We start from the raw sequence: 19,123 nt of genomic DNA, 5'->3' as shown, positions 1-19,123 counted from the left end.
AAAAATTTAGCCCTGGCAGGTTGGCTCAGCGGTAGAGCATCGGCCTAGCGTGCGGAGGACCCGGGTTCGATTCCCGGCCAGGGCACACAGGAGAAGCGCCCATTTGCTTCTCCACCCCTCTGCCGCGCCTTCCTCTCTGTCTCTCTCTTCCCCTCCCGCAGCCAAGTCTCCATTAGAGCAAAGATGGCCCGGGCTCTGGGGATGGCTCTGTGGCCTCTGCCTCAGGCGCTAGAGTGGCTCTGGTCGCAACATGGCGACGCCCAGGATGGGCAGGGCATCGCCCCCTGGTGGGCAGAGCGTCGCCCCTGGTGGGTGTGCCGGGTGGATCCCAGTCGGGCGCATGCGGGAGTCTGTCTGACTGTCTCTCCCTGTTTCCAGCTTCAGAAAAATGAAAAAAAAAAAAATTTATATGTAATTTATATACTTTGAACTGTATGGTTTGATAAGTTCTGACAAATGCATACTGCCATGTAATCAACCCTATCAAGTCACAGAATATGTCTATCACCACAAAAAGTTGCTTTGTGCCCCTTCCAAGACAATCCCCCTTGAAATAACCACTGATTGGATTTCTATCATTGTAGATTAGTCTGCAAATTATAGAGCGTAAAATGAATGTAATCACACAGTAGGTACTGTTTTTCTGTTTGTTCGTTTTTTACAGGGCCAGAGAGAGTCAGAGAGAGGGATAGAAAGGGACAGACAGACAGGAACAGAGAGAGATGAGAAGCATCAATCATCAGTTTTTTGTTGCAACACCTTAGTTGTTCATTGATTGCTTTCTCATATGTGCCTTGACTGTGGGCCTTCAGCAGACCAAGTAACCCCTTGCTCAGGTCAGCGACCTTGGGTCCAAGCTGGTGAGCTCTGCTCAAATCAGATGAGCTCGCGCTCAAACTGGCGACCTCGGGGTCTCGAACCTGGGTCCTCTGCATCCCAGTCCAATGCTCTAAACATTGTGCCACCTCCTGGTCAGGCACATAGTAGGTACTGTTTTATGTCTTGCTTCTTTGGTAGAGTCCTCAGGATTCTCTAAATATACAATCACATCATTTTCAAATAAGGACAGTTTTATTTGTTCCTTCCCAGTATGACCCCTTTTATTTCTTTTTCTTACCTTAATAAACTGGCTGGGACCTCCAGAATATGATGAATAAAAGTTGTGCAAAGAGACATCTTTGTTTTGCCCCCAATCTTAAGGGGAGAACTTTCAACATTTTACTACTAAGTATAATTTTTTTATAGGAAGGAAGTTTCCTTCCTATAAAGGTGTTTTATTTTTAATCACAAACTGGTATTGAATACTGTCAAAATTATTTTTATGCTTCTACTGAAATGATAGTTCTATAATCTGTTATAGTGAATTATATTGACTAATCAATTCATTGATTTTTATATGATAAATCCACCTTGCATTTTTTTTGGAATAATTCCACTTGGTCAAAGTGTATTATGCTTTTACATATTATTGGATTTTATTTGTAAATATTTTATTATAAGGAATATGGATCTGTATTTTCTTGTCGTGTTCTCATCTGATTTTGGTATTAGAATTATGGGAGCTTCATAAAATGAGTAATAAAGTGTACCTTCCTCTATTTTGGGCAAAAAGGTATAATATTAGTATTCTTCCTTGCAAGTTTAAGAGAATCCGCTAGTGAATTTCCTTGTTTAATTCTTAAATTGTGAATTCAATTTCTTTAATAGATATAAGATTAATCAGATTTTATGTTTCTTCCTGTAAACTATGCTTTACAAAGAAAGTATCCATTCATTTAGGCTGTTAAATTTACTGGCATGAAGTTTTTACTATTTCTTCATTATTCTTTTAAGGTCTGTAGGATCAGTAATGATACTCCCTCTTCCATTATCATACAAATAATTTGTGTTTTCTAGCTTTTTTTATTGGTAACCCTTGATAAGTTTTTTTCAATTTTATTAATCTTTTCAAAGAACCAATTTTGGGGTTTTGTTAATTTTGTCTATTTTCTATTTCACTGATTTCCAGTCTTGTTTTTCTTATTCTTTTCCTACCTGCTGTGGGATTATTTTACTCCTGTCTGTCTTCTTAAAGTAGAGGTATAAGTCATTGATTTTATAACTGTCTTAACTTCTAATATAGTCACTTAATATAAATTTTCCTCTAAGGACCACTTTAGTTGCATCTCACACATTTTTATGTTGTTTTTTCAGTATTTTATTCAAATGTTTCCTATAATTGCCCTTAGAATTTCCCTTAGACCCATAAGTTATTTAGGCTTGTGTTGTTTATTTCAAAATACTTGGAAATTTTTTCTAAATATTTTATTACTGATTTTTAATTTAATAGCAGAGCAATCAGTGAACATACTCTGTATAATTTTTTTCCATCTACCTCTATCAGTCCAATTTATATATTCTATAATTTAAAAGCTGAAACAAAGGCAATTAACCTGCTAATGATTGGCTCAACAAAAGTAGTATATTAATTTTAACTTTACATGAGATGTTTATTGTAATACTTTATTTCCTCATTCTCCCTATTCTATATTTTATAATTTTTATAAGAAATAGAAGTTACACAACTTTTGTCTATTCCAGAGGTTAATATCTTAAAATTTTTAAAGCTGACAAAAATATTAAGAAAACAGTTTCAAATTAACTATCCTGGTTACTGTTAGATGGAAAATACATTTTGAATACAATGGTAAAAGATACCACATATAGGAAAAATCATTATTGAGGCATGAGTTTCAAAAGTCAAATGTTTTCTACACACACACACACACACACACACATATATATATCACCAATATAATTTGATACTAGAATGTTTTCTACTGAAGTATTTGTGGATGGCTGAGGAATTAGATTACAAATAACATTACACAATCTCATTATTTATCAGGCATTCTTACCTTAGGGTACATTCTAATTCTGTTTCAGAATATGTAGAGAAAACACGGAAAATGTATTTGTCAACTAACAAAGAAAAACTGTCTTCCGGTTTCAACCAGTGCCATTGATTTCTCTTCAATGGTAAGAGCTGGCTCTTCACAGAAGACTGATAAAAACATGGACTTGTGTGTATCTAACAAAGAAAGAAAGAACACAGTGACGTTACACCTCAAAATTTTGACAAAAATACAACCAAATGTGAACTGATACAAAATTCTAATATAATAATTTAAGTATAAAGGAAACAAATGTCTAATAAATCTGACACTTATATGTACCATAATTTTTATCTATATGTACAAAAGGAAAAAGTTATTAACATACCTCCCATTTCTCTAGGAATCAAAGGAAAGAGCAATTTCATCAATTAACTGGTTAAAAGGTATTTTTATTTTGCTTGAGGTAATTTGACATTGGAAAGAGAATCATGAAAAAAAATTATCAGTATAGAAAACGAATCCTTAACTTTGATATCCAAAATTCACCAATCCTCTATAAATAGCACTTCTCTTACACTTATTTTCCCTTAATTTCTTACTATGATTTAAAAATTAGAAAATGAGAAGGGAGATTTTGGTCTTATCTCTCAAGCAAACAGCATAGTTATTTTAGCTCCTGATAGAGGAATCTTAATCTGTTTGAATGAAACCCCACTATGAAGATCATCATTCATATTCAAATTGCAAGTAGTACATATATACAATGTCCAAACTTTTACAATATCCACTATTTTGAATTATACTTGCCACTGATTGCTTCCATGTTAAGATAATACAGTTGCCTTCATAACTAAGACCTATTGAAAGACCTTAAAAATTTCAACTAGAATCAAGCTGAAAGCGGCTATTTAGACTTTTTGTCACCAATGAGTAAGTGTTTAAAATAAATAGGCTTTCAAGTACAGCAAAGCAATCTACATTAATGCAGATCTTTGGGTTTTTTTAATAGAATCTTACATTGAGCAACTCTCCCCTATCATCCATCCATCCATCCATCTGCTTCTTCAATTTAAATGAGACTTTCTCTAGAGACATAAACAACCTCTCAGGTACAGCAAGGTAATTACCACCCACGGATTGGACATAAACTGAACATTTCCAATATTTCTACTTATATTTCATTAAAGTACCTTGAGATACAACTATATATATTTTCATACATTAAAACCTTTTCTGATCCAAACCCTTTAAAATATGTTGATATGTTTTATTCATCTTGAGTTTGAACAGAGTAGAATTTAGTATAAATGCAGAGGTAACAACTTCTGTTCCTACTGTAAAAAATACTCATTTTAAGAAAATTAAGAAAGTTTATAATAGGTCCATTTTTAATGTATTTTTAAAATTCTAGAAATCTTTTTCTTTTCCTTTTACCCCTCAACGAAGTTCTCTTCATTGGAAAACTTGGTTGAAATTTTTATTAAATATATTTTTTATGCCTTTATATACATGACTTCATCAGATACCATAAAATATTATGCTTTTAAACTAACCACAGAACCATGGAATTTGGGGGAAAGAACCTAGAAACAATTTAACTTAATTGGTAAAGAAAAAATCTACATTTTAAAAGCTGAATTGTCTAAACAGTATGTTTTAGCCAAGTTGGAGAGATACTAACAGAATAGGAGGCATTAAAACAAGAGTTGTATTGTTTTGCCTACATGTCCAAATTTTTTTTTTTTTTTAAAAAGACAACTTTGAAATTTAGAGTTAATATCCTGGCAATTTGATTTCATGAGGATTTGACCTAAGTCCTTCCTAGGTGTATCTGTGATTGAAAACATTCATATTTCTTCTAAATCTGTGTTAAAAAGCAAGCAGTAAAATAAAATTTAGAGATAAGAGATAGAAATACTATTTTACTGGTCATTTTACAAACTATATATAAGTCTGCATAAGAATGGAGATGCAGTGACACATCATTTATGTCTAAAAAGAGTTGGGAATGTTTCATTTTTTAAAATCAAGTTATAATTTAATGTTTAGAAACCTAAATGAGGTTTATCTCTCATAGGCTGAGATAAGACCATGTTCTTATTCATGAATATTTTCAAAATTCAGAAGAATCTCTAAACATTAAATAATGGCACAGCTTTAAATTTATAAAGGCTGTTAAATTCTAAGAGTAGAAAAGGTAAAATACTTTAAAAGCAAATTAACTACAATTCTTTTTAAAAAAGCATCACAGACCCAAAGTCAAGGAAACATTCAGTTGGAGTATTTTTTCCTCAGGTGAAAGCACTTAACATTTAAAGTTAGGTGATTAAATATTAAGCATTTAGCAATTCCATCCACAAAGAGAGCAGACCAATGTGTGTGGTCCACAATGACCTTTTTCTTTTCCTGAAACTATTCATAAGGAGGATCCTAAAACTAAGAGCAAAAATAATATTCCAAGAAATCTAATGTTTATCTTATAATTTATACCTAAATCAATATTATTCATTGACATTTTGAAAATTTATGTCAAACTATATGCACGCCAACTAAAAAGTCACACATGATGTTCAAAAGATAGTTTTTTAAAAATTACAAAGTGAACAAAAAGATAGTATAATAAGCAAAAATGGAGACGACATACATATAGACAAATATATTTGGAAAAATAAATGATATTACACATAAAGCAAAAATTTCAAACAATAATAAAATACTATATATACTTTATGCCAACAGATGTGCCAACACTGACAATCATCTTAAGGAATATATACATCAGACTTAAAAAAAAAAGTTTATGTGTATGTGGCTTGTTATTAAAAGAAAAAAGATTGAATTTGACTTATAATATTTAAAAAATACAATCAATAATTAAAAATCTTTTGCCTGACCAGGCGGTGGCACAGTGGATAAAGCATCGGACTGGGATGCCGAGGACCCAGGTTCGAGACCCCGAGGTCACCAGCTTGAGTGTGGGCTCATCTGGTTTGAGCAAAAGCTTACCAGCTTGGACCCAAGGTCGCTGGCTAGAGCAATGGGTTACTCAGTCTGCTGAAGATCAAGGCACGTATGAGAAAGCAATCAATGAACAATTAAGGTGTTGCAATGTGCAACAAAAAACTAATGATTGATGCTTCTCATCTCTCCATTCCTGTCTGTCTGTGCCTGTCTATCCCTCTCTCTGACTCTGTCTCTGTAAAAAAAAAAAAAAAGTGCCTATCGGAATAAAGCATGCATTCAATAATTAAAAATCTTTTAATCTCTTCAAAAAGCAGACCCAAATGGATTTAAAGATTTTCTGAATAGTCAAACTCTTCCAAGACTAAAAAGATTAAAAGTCTCTCAAATTCCTTCAGCGATTCCTCAAGCAGATGAAGGCTGGCAAAATACTGGCAAAGGCAAATCCAGTGAATAAAAGATGTGAGCTGCCTATATCAGAGGCCTATCACTGGTGTGTGTCTTCTAACATATCCATGGGATTGTAAAGATAAACTTAAATAGATTATGCTCTAATTTTTGAAGTGATGCAAAGAATACATGATCTCTGAACAAATGGAACTAAAATACAAATTAATTTCCTATCGTTCTCTCTTGGAGTTATCATTAAATATTAAAGAAAAATTGATGTATACCCCTAAAAATAGGTTCTCTCATTTCCAGTGTTTTCTTTTTTTTTTAATTTAGAAAGCATTCTTTCGTATTTACAAAAGTTGTGGAAAACCTATTATAGTATTTTATAAGACATGTATTTTTGGCCCTGGCCGGTTGGCTCAGCGGTAGAGCGTCGGCCTGGCGTGCAGGGGACCCGGGTTCGATTCCCGGCCAGGGCACATAAGAGAAGCGCCCATTTGCTTCTCCACACCCCCCCTCCTTCCTCTCTGTCTCTCTCTTCCCCTCCCGCAGCCAAGGCTCCATTGGAGCAAGGATGGCCCAGGCGCTGGGGATGGCTCCTTGGCCTCTGCCCCGGGCGCTAGAGTGGCTCTGGTTGTGGCAGAGCGACACCCCGGAGGGGCAGAGCATCCCCCCCTGGTGGGCAGAGCATCGCCCCTGGTGGGCATGCCGGGTGGATCCCGGTCGGGCGCATGCGGGAGTCTGTCTGACTGTCTCTCCCCGTTTCTAGCTTCAGAAAAAAAAATAATAGTAAGATGTATTTTTGAAGATCAATACCAAATGAAAAAATATATATATCTTTTACAATTTATATGTTGCTATATAACTTTTCCCACAGTCACCATGAACCAAAAAGAGTAAGATTCCATTAATATAAAATAAAAGCACTGATACTATGAATTCAGTCTGAGGACATAACTAATTATTGGTGATATAGTCATATATAGAGAATATTATCATTTTGCCCTTAGAATGCATTTTCTCCCTGCTGATACTACACTGTAGATTAAATATGAAAAAAGCTGAAACTGTCTTCTCATAAGCTAACATTATCTCCTCATGCACTATTTCCAAGAACTATTGAAAGCAGAAACATTTTTAAAGGGAGATATCAGAGAAAAAGAAGACAAATTTAACCAATTTAAAAGTAAGAATTAGTAATTGCTTAATTGCTTTTATCTACCATAGTCAAAGCTACTTTTTTATTTGAGTAACTTTCTAAATTAAAGAAAAGCAGAAAAATATTAAATCACTTAAAATTTGGAGTATACACAGCATACAAAAGGGATCAACATAACAAAACAACTGCCAAGAAGGAATATTACAATTACCTTCCATGTCCCCTGTGAATCTATCTCAATTCCATTTTCCTCTCAGTTCCCACAGAGGTCATTATTATTCTGATTTTTGTGTTTATCACTTCATTTTGTTTATAATTTTATAACCCATGTTTATGATCCTGAATATATTATTTTGTAGGATTTTAAATTACATATAAGTGGAGACATATTGTACACATTCTTCCAATGCTTGCATCATTCATTATCACATTCCTAATTATAACCCATGTTGTAAGCTTTCATTGCAACTTATCTTCACTGTTGTAATATATAAATATTCATTAAATGATTATATCACAATATATTTATCAATTCCACTATTGAAGAAAATTTAAATTGCTTCTAGTTTTTTACTATTATATAATCAGTTTTGCTATTCATGTTCTTGTACATACATCTCTTGAGGTGTGAGTGGGCATGAGTATTTGTGGGCATGTGTGTATGTGTGGTCTAGCTTATAGAAAATGCATGTCTTTATCTTTAGGAAATAATACCAAACTATTTTCCAAAGTAGCTGTACCATTTAAGCTCTCACTCAGAATTTATGACTATTTTCTGTATTAGCTGCAAACACAGCAAGATTTGAATACTAACAATACAAATCTAGAAAAGTCTATAAACTGACAGCAGGAACTAATAGTCTCTACTTTGGTATCAAAAATAACTAGAAATTCAATCACCAAAGACTATTTCAATGTTATACTCATCAAAAAATGAAGAAATCACTATAAGTTCCTTATTTCATTAATATGAATTATAGAGCAGTAATTCTGTGGAAAGTACTGAGTCATGGGTCTTCCAGTTGGACCCAGGTATAATATTGGCCATAACTGCTATTTTGAAATAAAGTAAATACACACTACTGATACGTTCAATAAGAGAAGATAGGCAGGATAGGAATTCAGAGATCCCTATATTCTTTATCTTACTATGCTTCAGTAACAACAAAATCAAACGTCTGTATTTTAGACCATAGTAGTTCATTGAAAAGGCATTAGATCAGGCCTGACCAGGAGGTGGCGCAGTGGATGGAGCATAGGACTAGGACGAAGAGGACCCAGGTTCGAAACCCCTAGGTCGCTGGCTTTAGCGTGGGTACATCTGGTTTGGGCAAGGCTCACCAGCTTGAGCCCAAGGTCGCTGGCTGAAGCAAGGGGTCCCTCAATCTGTTGTTGCGCTCTGGTCAAGACACATATGAGAAAGCAATGATGAACAGCTAAGGTGCCGCATTGAGAAACTGGTGCTTCTCGTCCCTCTCCCTTCTTATCTGTCTGTCCCTCTTACTGTCTCCGTCACACAAAAAATAAAAAAAGAAAAGAAAAGGCGTTAGATCAGTAGTAGAGTGTCAATCTGGTGTATGGAAGTCATCAGTTAAGATTCTCAGGGCACACAGGAGAAGTGACCATCTGCTAATCCTCCCCATTTCCTCCCCCTTTTTTCTCTTTCTCTCTCTCTCTCTCTTCCCCTCCTATAGCAAGTGACTCTACTGATTTGAGCGCACTGGTCCTGCGCACAGAGGCAGGCTCCATGGAGCCTGCCTCAAGCACTAAATAAAATACTCGGTTGTGAACATGACCCCAGATGGGTAGAGCATCAGCCCCAACGGGGGTCACAGGGTGGATCCTGGTCAGGGTGCATGTGGAAGTCTGTCTATCTCCCCTCCTGTCACTTAAAAAAGGGGAGGGGGCGTTAGAAATTGGATACTGAAAAATAACAATTTTATAAAAATCTGTATCTCCACTCCTAGAAATGCTACATATAATTTTCACTGCAGCATTTACTCATGCATTCAATAAATACTAATTACCCACTATGTGGTAGGCATTTTGTTAGATGCCAGAGATACGAAGATTAGTCAGTGTTCCTATCCTCAGCAAGCTTAAGGCCTAATAAGTCTCACTATAAAAAATAAGGTAGCCCTGGCCGGTTGACTCAGTGGTAGAGCGTCGGCCTGGTGTGAAGTCCGGGTTCGATTCCCGGCCAGGGCACACAGGAGAAGCGCCCATCTGCTTCTCCACACCTCTCCCTCTCCTTCTCTTTCTCTTCCCCTCCCACAGCGAGGCTCCATTGGAGCAAAGATGGCCCGGGCGCTGGGGATGGCTCCTTGGCCTCTGCCCCAGGCGCTAGAGTGGCTCTGGTCGCGGCAAAGCGACGCCCCAGAGGGGCAGAGCATCGTCCCCTGGTGGGCGTGCCGGGTGGATCTCGGTCGGGTGCATGAGGGAGTCTGTCTGTCTCTCCCCGTTTCCAGCTTCAGAAAAATACAAAAAAAAAAAAAAAAAATAAGGTAACTGGAGAGGATCCAGAGATAAATAATTGATGGTAAATAAAGGGGCCCCCACAGAAATGCTGACTACAGCTATTAGCACTTTTCAAATATTAGATAGAAATGTTTTTAAAAAGTATTTATTCAAGGTTGGAATGGTATGAATTAATATCTATTCAAAAGTTTCCCCAATACTAAAATTAAAAAAATATTTCTCAAATTTGAGAATAGTTCAACATAGGATAATAAAAGTACCACCTGTAAAAAAGAACTAATACATAGTACAACAGGAAGCTGTATATATAAAAATATATGTAGGTTTTTAAATGTTATAAATTAATGAAATTTATCCATAATAATAATTTTAACACCATAGCATTAAGTCTAATATAAATAAACACTCATACACATATTTCATTCTCCTACAGTATAGATTCTGCAAATGAAAAGAAATAATAACATAGTATATTATCAGAAACTGCTGTTCCTACATCAGTGCTTAAACTACAAAGCAAATAATTAAAATTCTAGCTCTAAACAGGAACTTTCAAATTAAATTTATTTTTAAAATCCTAAAGTTGAACAAGGTCTAAATTTTAGAAATATTGAACACTACACACTGAGTTACAATAAGCTGTTAAAATTCAACTCTATAACACTTAATGACTTTGGTTAGTACTTCAGCCCCATAGATAGCCAGTCATGACCAAAATAATAATGTGTTATACATGTGAACTGGTAGTCATCCTTCATTAAATTCGGTCAATCTAATACTGCTCTATGGGAAAGTAGATGCTTTATCTTTATCTACCACTTATCTTCTGGGAATAAGAAGGATATATTTTTACATTAATTCCCTATTTCCATAACTTTAGAAAATAAACCCCTCTATTACGAGCCGGAAAAAGGTGAGAGACAAGAAGTTAAAATGAATTGTTAATAACATATTTACCGGTTTGATTCGAAGCTGACCATCCACCACCTCAAGAACGGCATGTTTTCTGGAAACTCTCTTGTCTGTTATCTACAGTGGAAAAAATTAAAATTTCAAACAAAACCACCTCCCTAAAAGCAACATTAACAAAAACCAAACAAAAACCATGACTGTCTCAATGAACAAAAACCAAAACAGCCCTTGACAGATAGCTCGGTTGGTTAGAACATCTTCTGTATACACAGATCCCTGGTCAAGGCACATACAGAAATAGATTGATATTTCTGATTCTCTCTCTCCCCATTCCTTTCTCTCTAAAATAAATTAAAAAACAAACAAACAACTCACAGATTAAGGGACTTGCCCAAAATCAGAGACTCAAGCTGGGAATGTAACAGATCCCAAAACCTACATGATGGTTTCTATTCGAGACAGGTATTTATTTAGTGGGGATCCTTATCAATAAAACTCATAAAATGAGAAAAAAATTATACAGTTTGTACTTATTACAAAACATTGCCCTGGATAGCTCAGGTGGTCAGAGTATCAGTCCACAGAGCAGAGGTTGCCAGTTTGATACCAGGTCAGGGAACATGCAAGAACAAATCAATGTTCCTGTCTCTCTCTCTCCACCTCCCCTTTCCCCTCTCTCTCTAAAATCAGTAACTAAAAATAAATTAAAAAAACATTTCAAATACAGGAAATACAGTGCAGGCTATAATGATAAGTGGCTTTAAATGCAGTACTCTGGTAAAGATAAAGGGTAGGGGTACAGCTTCAGGGCCAGGCAGACTGCATTTGCGCTCTAGAGCCTTCAGCACAACTTCAGACAACAGGAAGGTAGGGAAAATCAAACATTTGCATGAACTAGAGATTATTATAATATATACGGTCTACCAGAAAGTTCTGTCCGTTTTTGGAAGAAAACAAAATACAAATTTTTCTTACTGTCAATAAACTTTATTAAATAATACAATTGCCATTATTATTAATGATTTCTTGCCAGCATGAGGGCAATTTTTATATCCCATTTTTAAAAAATGTTTTATCTTTTGATGTGAAAAATTGAACCAGTGCTTGTTTGATATCTTCTTCATTTTTGAATTTTTTGCCCTTCAAAAAATTTTATAAGGACAAAAACAAGTGATAGTCGGAGGGTGCTAAGTCCGAGGAATATGGTGGATACGACAGACATGCTTTTGTAGCATTTCTTCCTTGTTGAAATTTGTAAAAATTACAGTGGCGTAAATGAACTTTATCAGTAGCCATGGGTACAACTATCACTTCACACATAAGACTAACGTGAATCAACTTTGTTTTAGTTAATTTGCTACGTCAGTATGTATACATTAAGTGATAAAAATAGAGAGGCACACATATGCCAAATAAACATGTGCTTACATGTCAAAACTTGTGATAGAAACGGACAGAACTTTCCAATAGACCATATATATATATGTATATATATATATATACATTTCCTTCCTGTGTTTGCACCAACAGCATAGTACCTATGCTCACAATTATTTCTGCATACAAAAGTTAATAAATTGTTTCTGAACTTTAAATACTAAAATTGGCCATCAAGTCCTTACCACATAGCTATAAACACAGTAGTTCAGATTATCTTTGTAACTTGTGGCTGATTCATTAATGAAAACATTTCAAGCATCAACTTAACATAATTATTTGGACCATCTCATGGCTACCATAGTACTTATCACTTCAACTCTGATACTATCCACAACATGACCAAAATAATCAGTAAAAGTAGACTGCAGCAATGCTTAAATTGAAACTAAGAGTTCTGCAAAACTGGCAAAATGTGTAACTTCCAATAATCAGTACTCATTTTTAAAAATATTTTAAAGACTTTATTATTCATTTTAGAGAGAAGAGAGAGAAAGAGAGAGAGACAGAGAGAGGAGGGGGGAGCAGGAAGCATCAACTCCCATTTGTACCTTGACGGGGCAAGCCCAGGGTTTCAAACCAGCAACCTCAGCATTCCAGGTCAAAACTTTATCCACTGTACCACCACAGATCAGGCTAGTACTCATTCTTTTTTAAGTCAGAGAGCAGTTCTGCACTTAAGGCTCTTACTAAAGAATATTAACATCAAGCATCACAGTGAAATGAATTCCACATCCATAAATGTTTCACACAGCTGCAAACTGATATTTAGGGTGTTTTCTAAAATCAAGTATCTTAAAGGTAGTCCATTTAAAATTATCCACTATTAGTCACAAATGGCCATTTCAGAAAAGAAAATATAAACTAATAATCTATTCTACCAAAAAAGTGAGGAGAGAAATTTAGAGGTTCCTATAATATTTCCCATAACATACTTTAAGTGGACCAAAAAACCCAGCAATTATCTGGTAACCCACTTTACCATTTGCATAGAACTTCCACTTAAATGTTGAGATTTGCCATAACAATATTATAGCTATTGTTTACATTTTAATATTTGGAGGTTGAAAGTCCAGACAATTGAAGTAACTTATGTAGCTCACTCTTTCAGTAGGTAGTACTCCAAATCTATATTACTATTAATAAAAATAAATGAGAAAAATATTCACATAATTCTACACCTATATGTAATCATTCAGATGTTTCAAGAAATACAAATTATTCTGTGGCTGGGAGTAAGAAGTTTCTATTTCTGACTTGGATTCTAAGATCTTATTGTTAATTTGAATAACAAAAATCAATTTTCTAACCAATGGAGTAATAAATTATCAAACATAAAACGATGACATGTAATGATGGTTCTTGTAACAGCCCAGCTTGGGGTTTCTTTTCAAGCTATATTTCTGCAGGAGCAATAATGAACTTCTGCTGTCTTTCTCTGAAGTAGGCTTCACTGACAGACACTAGCAAGAAAGATTTTTAAATATGTAATAAAAAGCATAATGTGACCTCTAGTGGTCATATGATTCTACAACAAGATAATTTCATTGCAAGCTAAGCATCTCTAAAAAGCAACAAAAAAGAATAGTCCATGAAAATAACATGACTGGAGCATTTCCCTAAAATTGTCCCTTTTAACAAGTTATTTTTAAAGCTTATTTTAATTTCAGGATGGGGTGAGAAGGTAGGTCACAAATAGATTATCCTGAAGCTCTTATCCTTAATTTAACAGCTGATCACGGCTCCTTCTGCAGAGTCAATAGCCATACATCCTTATTAATCTGTTAACTGAAACAGTAAATATGTATTGACACCAAGAACACTATACTTAAGCCTGACCAGGCAGTGGTGCAGTAGATATAGCATTGACCTGGCACTGGCTTGAGCATGGGATCAGAGTGTGACCTCATGGCCGTTGGCGAGAAGCTCAAGGTCACAGGCTTGAGCCCAAGATCACTGGTTTGAGTAAGCCATCACTGGCTCAGCTGGAGCCCCCCAGTCAAGGCACGTATGAGAAAGCAATCAATGAACAACTAAAGTGCCACAGCAAGTTGATGTTTCTCATCTCTCCCTTCCTGTCTGTCTGGCCCTCCTTCTCTCTCTCACTAAAGAAAAACAAACAAAAACAAAACAAAAAACCTATACATATATATTATCATTTATAATCTTTATAAAATCTGTGGGAAAGGGGATGACAGGATGGGATAAACCTGAAGGGAAGGGGGGAGGCAAGGGAGATGTTGAGGGGGATACAGGGGAGGGGGAACACTAGAATCTATGTAAATAAATTAAAAATCAATATATAAAAAAAAATCTGTGGACACTATTCTCTTCATCTTTATTTGTGACAAATGGAGCTACAGAGAAATTAAGTAACTACTTATTAGCTAAAAAGCAGCAGAACTAGGATCTGCACCCACAGAATCTGATTCTAGAGACACCTGCCGCGGACCAGCGCAGCTTCCAAATAACGGTGCGGAATTAAGGAAACACACTTTGTCAGAACAAAACCGATGGGACCGGGAGGACTCCTCAAACTGCCTGGCAGCATCTGAGTGCCTCACAGCCTCAGTTCGCTTTATTATATGGACCTATGCATATCAAGGACCCTGATACAAAGTTGCACATCAAAGGCTAAGACAGGAACTCTCCCAAGGCAAAAACAGTATACATTAGTGAATTTTACAAACATCTGAAAACAAAGAGTCAGAGGAAGGGTATGTATATTGCTTCCTGCAACCCAAGGAAGGAAGTGGAGTGGGTGCAAACACAGAGCATCAAAGCCAAATATGGAGATGGAGGGGGTAGAACTTAAGCCCCCTGCCAAGCCTTGAATCTATAATGGCTTTTTGCCATTACCGGTCCACAACAGACACCTTTGACATCAACACTGTACTGCCTCCCTCTATATCATTGGGTAAAACTTCAGTTTTTAGATTATTTACCAGCAGCTTAATTCTCTAGATTACAACATATGATAAGAATGGGAAATAAAGCAGAATGGTATTTAATAAGCAAGTGGACACTCTGAGAACATTTAAGCTCTAAATAAAGCCCCAAGAGCCCTTCAGGTTTTCACTTGGTCCTGTTTATCCTAACGTCACACCCAAGTCTAACAAGATCTGCTGTCCACATTCCCAATTCTCTATTAACAGTAGAGTTAAAGTGGGCAGGGTTTAGTAGTCTATGCATTGACAGTGGGGGAAAATGTCTCATGGTGGTCTGTGGGGGGTGGGGGGGTGGGAAAGGCTATAGCAAAGCAAAGAAACCCAAACACTCAAAAAGAATACGCCAGATAGAGGCCATTGAAAGTAGGGACAAATCACATAACATCTCTCAAAAGGCACTAACGGCTCTTACCCAAGTTCACTTATTGATTACCAGGTGTCATCAGATTTAAATAAAAACTTCATTTGAAAGTCGACATTTTGTATCTCAGACATAAAACTAGTTAAAATCAACAAATTCCAGATTCATATACCACAGATCCCCCACCCAAAATCAGAGAACAATATAAAGCACATTAAACCACCCATATCCCACAGCTAAAGCACTAGGAGATAAACCTCACCACAAACTTGAATTTACATGTAAGGGGGAAGACACATCAAATGCAGGAGCAAGAGCCAGGGCCTATGCTGGACAGAAAGAAAGTCAGGTGGCAACGGGGAGGGAAAGAGAAGAGAGGGAGAGAACCAAGGGGGGGGGGGCACAGATGATATCACCCCCAGAAAGAGTGGGGAATGCTACAAGACAACCTCGCATCCAGCAGTTCGGAGGTCCAGCAATATTAGAATATTTTGGGCATCAATATGAATAATGATTGAAATAGAATAGAACAATGAATATAAAAATAATCCATGAATTCATACTGAACTCAAGAAAGGGGCCAGGACTAGGCTGGGAGGAAAAGCCTTTCTGTGTGAAACAATGCCAGCTACTGTAGAAGAAGTGATGAAACCAGAAAAATCACTGTGTTGTAACTTCCAAAGTGTTGACTGACTTAGTAAAGAAACAGTGGATGTTCATTTTCCAGGTGAAAGCTTGATGGGAAACAATATTCATGAAGTTTCAAAGCATTGCTCCACAGATTACTCACAAAGGGAATGTCCTCTTTCCGGGGAGGAGGCAGGTCCCACCTGCCCCAAGTAATCAACTAATGACATCAACACCCACAGAACAAACTAGTAGCTGGGCCTCCTGACATGCTGCACTGAGTTCCTATCACCTGGAATACTCTTATCCAAATGTTTAACCTGAGTCTAACTGAGGTGGAAACAGCAGATAATCAAACTTGTGTGCATTCTATGAAACACCCAGCCTACACTCCTAAAGCCTTAGTACCATGAAGACAGAGCAAGTCTAGATGAAAGAAGATAATATTTGAATAAATCCTAAATTTTTTTAAATAAGTGCCTTGACCAGGGGGTTCCACACAAGTCAGTGACCCCTTCCTCAAACCAGCAACCTTGGGCTCAAACCAGCTAGTGTAGGCTTCAAGCCAGTGACCTTCGGCCCAAGCCAGCAAGCCTGAGATTATTTTGATGACCCCATGTTCAAGCTGGCAACCATGGGTTCAAGCCCACAACCTCAAGTTTTCAATTTTTTTTTTTTTTTAAATATTTTTCTGAAGCTGGAAACAGGAAGAGACAGTCATACAGACTTCCGCATGCACCCGACTGGGATCCACCCAGCACGCCCACCAAGGGTGACGCTCTGCCCACCAGGGGGCGCTGCTCTGCCCCTCCGGGGCGTCGCTCCACCGTGACCAGAGCCACTCTAGCGCCTGGGGCAGAGGCCAAGGAGCCATCCCCATCGCCCGGGCCATCTTTGCTCCAATGGAGCCTTGGCTGCGGGAGGGGAAGAGAGAGACAGACAGGAAGGGGGGGGGTAGAGAAGCAAATGGGCACTTCTCCTATGTGCCCTGGCCAGGAATCGAACCCAAATCCCCTGCACACCAGGCCGATGCTCTACCACTGAGCCAACCGACCAGGGCCAACCTCAAGTTTTCAAAACTGGGACCACGGGGTCCCATTGATGCTCCATCCACTGCACCACTACCATTCAGACAACCTGGCTCTTACAGTGCCCTAATCATGCCAGGGCTTGGCATCACACAAATAAGGGCAGCCCCTACAGAACAGAGCTCAATAAAATTATCCAAACTAGTGCACCCTAAACCTGTTTCCCTGCCTTATCCACTCATTCTGAGAAATGAGGGCTTTCAACCAGTCGCCCCAGCTCCCTCTGCCTTGTGCCTTCTGCCTTCCACTGACCTCAGAGTTCTCTTGTGTGGCCCTGTGTGGTGTGAGCTTCTTTGTCCTGGGAACTGTGAGTAATAAATTATCTCTGCAATGGCAATCATCTCTTGATCATTTGGCCTCAGCATAACTGAATAAAAACACAAAATCTCTATTTTAAAAGAGTAGTGCTTCTGCAAAGATTGTCTTCCTGATAAAAAAAGGACCTGGTTCAACTTGCATGCACCTTTTGCTCTCTTTTTCTTTTCTTTTCTTTTCTTAAATGTATTTATTTATTGATTTGAGACAGAGAGAAAGGCAGGGGGGGAGAGAAGCATGAACTCACAGTAGATGCTTCTCATATGTGCCTTGATCAGGCAAACCCAGGTTTTCCAACTGACAACCACAGCACTCCAGGTCGATTCTTTAATCACTGTGCCACCACAGGTCAGGATACCCTTGGCCTCTCTTCCTGCTTAACGGTGACCCCTCAAGGTACAGCAGCCGTCTTATGACTACAGACATGAAAGCCACATGCAAAGGCTGCCAAGGAGGAGCACAGAACAGCCGTTCTTTAAGTAGCTGCACCAGCCCTGACTGACTGACCCTGAAAATTTCTATTTCAGAAGAAAAACCTGATTAAACTGCATTTGCACATTACTGTTACTTGCAGCCAAGAACAATTATGATTAATACCCATAACTCTAGGCGTATGGACGTCCTGAGTTTGATTCCTGGTCAGGGCACACAGGAGAAGCAACCATCTGCTTCTCCCCATTTCCCTCTCCCTCTTTTCTCCCTCTTCTCTTCCTGTAGCCATGGCTAGAATGGTTCAAGCAAAGTTGACCTCAGGCACTGAGGATGGCTCCATGGCCTCACCTTAGGCACTAAAACAGCTCGGTTGCTGAACAGTGGCCCAGACGGGCAGAGCATCACCTGGTAGGGGCTTGCCAGGTGGATCCTGGTCAGGGTTTATGTGGGAGTCTGTCTCTGCCTCCCTGCCTCTCACATAATAATAATAATAATAATAATAATAATAAATCTTTCGTACTACACTTGGAATTTACCAAAATCCAATTACTGATAGTAAGAAAGGACAAGTTTGATAAAATGGACTTCATTTTCATCAGAGGCACTCCAAGCTGACTCTAATTTACAAAGAAGCTCTCTTTAAAAGGTTATTAATAAACTGGATATGAGGTGGTTTTTCAATTGTAAACATACTTTCCCTTAAGAATAACAGTATAGCCTGACCTGTGGTGGCGCAGTGGATAAAGCGTCGACCTGGAAATGCTGAGGTCGCCGGTTCGAAACCCTGGGCTTGCCTGGTCAAGGCACATATGGGAGTTGATGCTTCCAGCTCCTCCCCCCTATCTCTCTCTCCTCTCTGTCTCTCTCTGTCTCTCTCTCTCTCCTCTCTAAAATGAATAAATAAATAAAAAAATAAAAAAAAAGAAATCTTTAAAAAAAAAAAAGAGTAACAGTATAAATAGTAAGGTTATTAAGCTATCTCACAAACACCTACTTAAACCACAATACTGAGAAAACGTGAATCATTTAGATTTTTAAAAGTAAATGTCACTACTTTCTGAACTCCTAATTCAAGGGTGCCAACATGATGGAATTGTGCCAATTTTGCTGCCATTGAGATTTCAATTCACCAAACC

At 37.5% G+C, this 19,123-nt stretch overlaps 1 protein-coding gene across 9 annotated transcripts in view; it reads right to left on the bottom strand.

The window, feature by feature from the left end:
- The window catches only part of APLF (aprataxin and PNKP like factor), a 70,956-nt gene that overhangs the window by 45,880 nt on the left and 5,953 nt on the right, over positions 1-19,123 (bottom strand). For 7 of the 9 annotated variants that reach the window (XR_010730294.1, XM_066267280.1, XM_066267281.1 and 4 more), the window contains exons 2-3: positions 10,825-10,896; positions 2,898-3,070 (exon numbers count right to left, since the gene is read on the bottom strand). Coding sequence is in view for 8 of the 9 variants with exons in the window: in XM_066267280.1 (XP_066123377.1) it covers positions 2,898-3,070; positions 10,825-10,896 (245 nt within the window). In the remaining variant the exon portion in view is untranslated. The remainder of the gene's footprint in view (positions 1-2,897; positions 3,071-10,824; positions 10,897-19,123) is intronic. The other 2 variants (XM_066267283.1, XM_066267284.1) reach the window with 1 other exon arrangement.

The sequence above is a fragment of the Saccopteryx bilineata genome, chromosome 3, assembly GCF_036850765.1.
Source record: "Saccopteryx bilineata isolate mSacBil1 chromosome 3, mSacBil1_pri_phased_curated, whole genome shotgun sequence".
Lineage (NCBI taxonomy): Eukaryota > Metazoa > Chordata > Mammalia > Chiroptera > Emballonuridae > Saccopteryx > Saccopteryx bilineata.
Note: the sequence above shows the minus strand (reverse complement) of the source record. Positions and strands in the feature narration are given on the sequence as shown.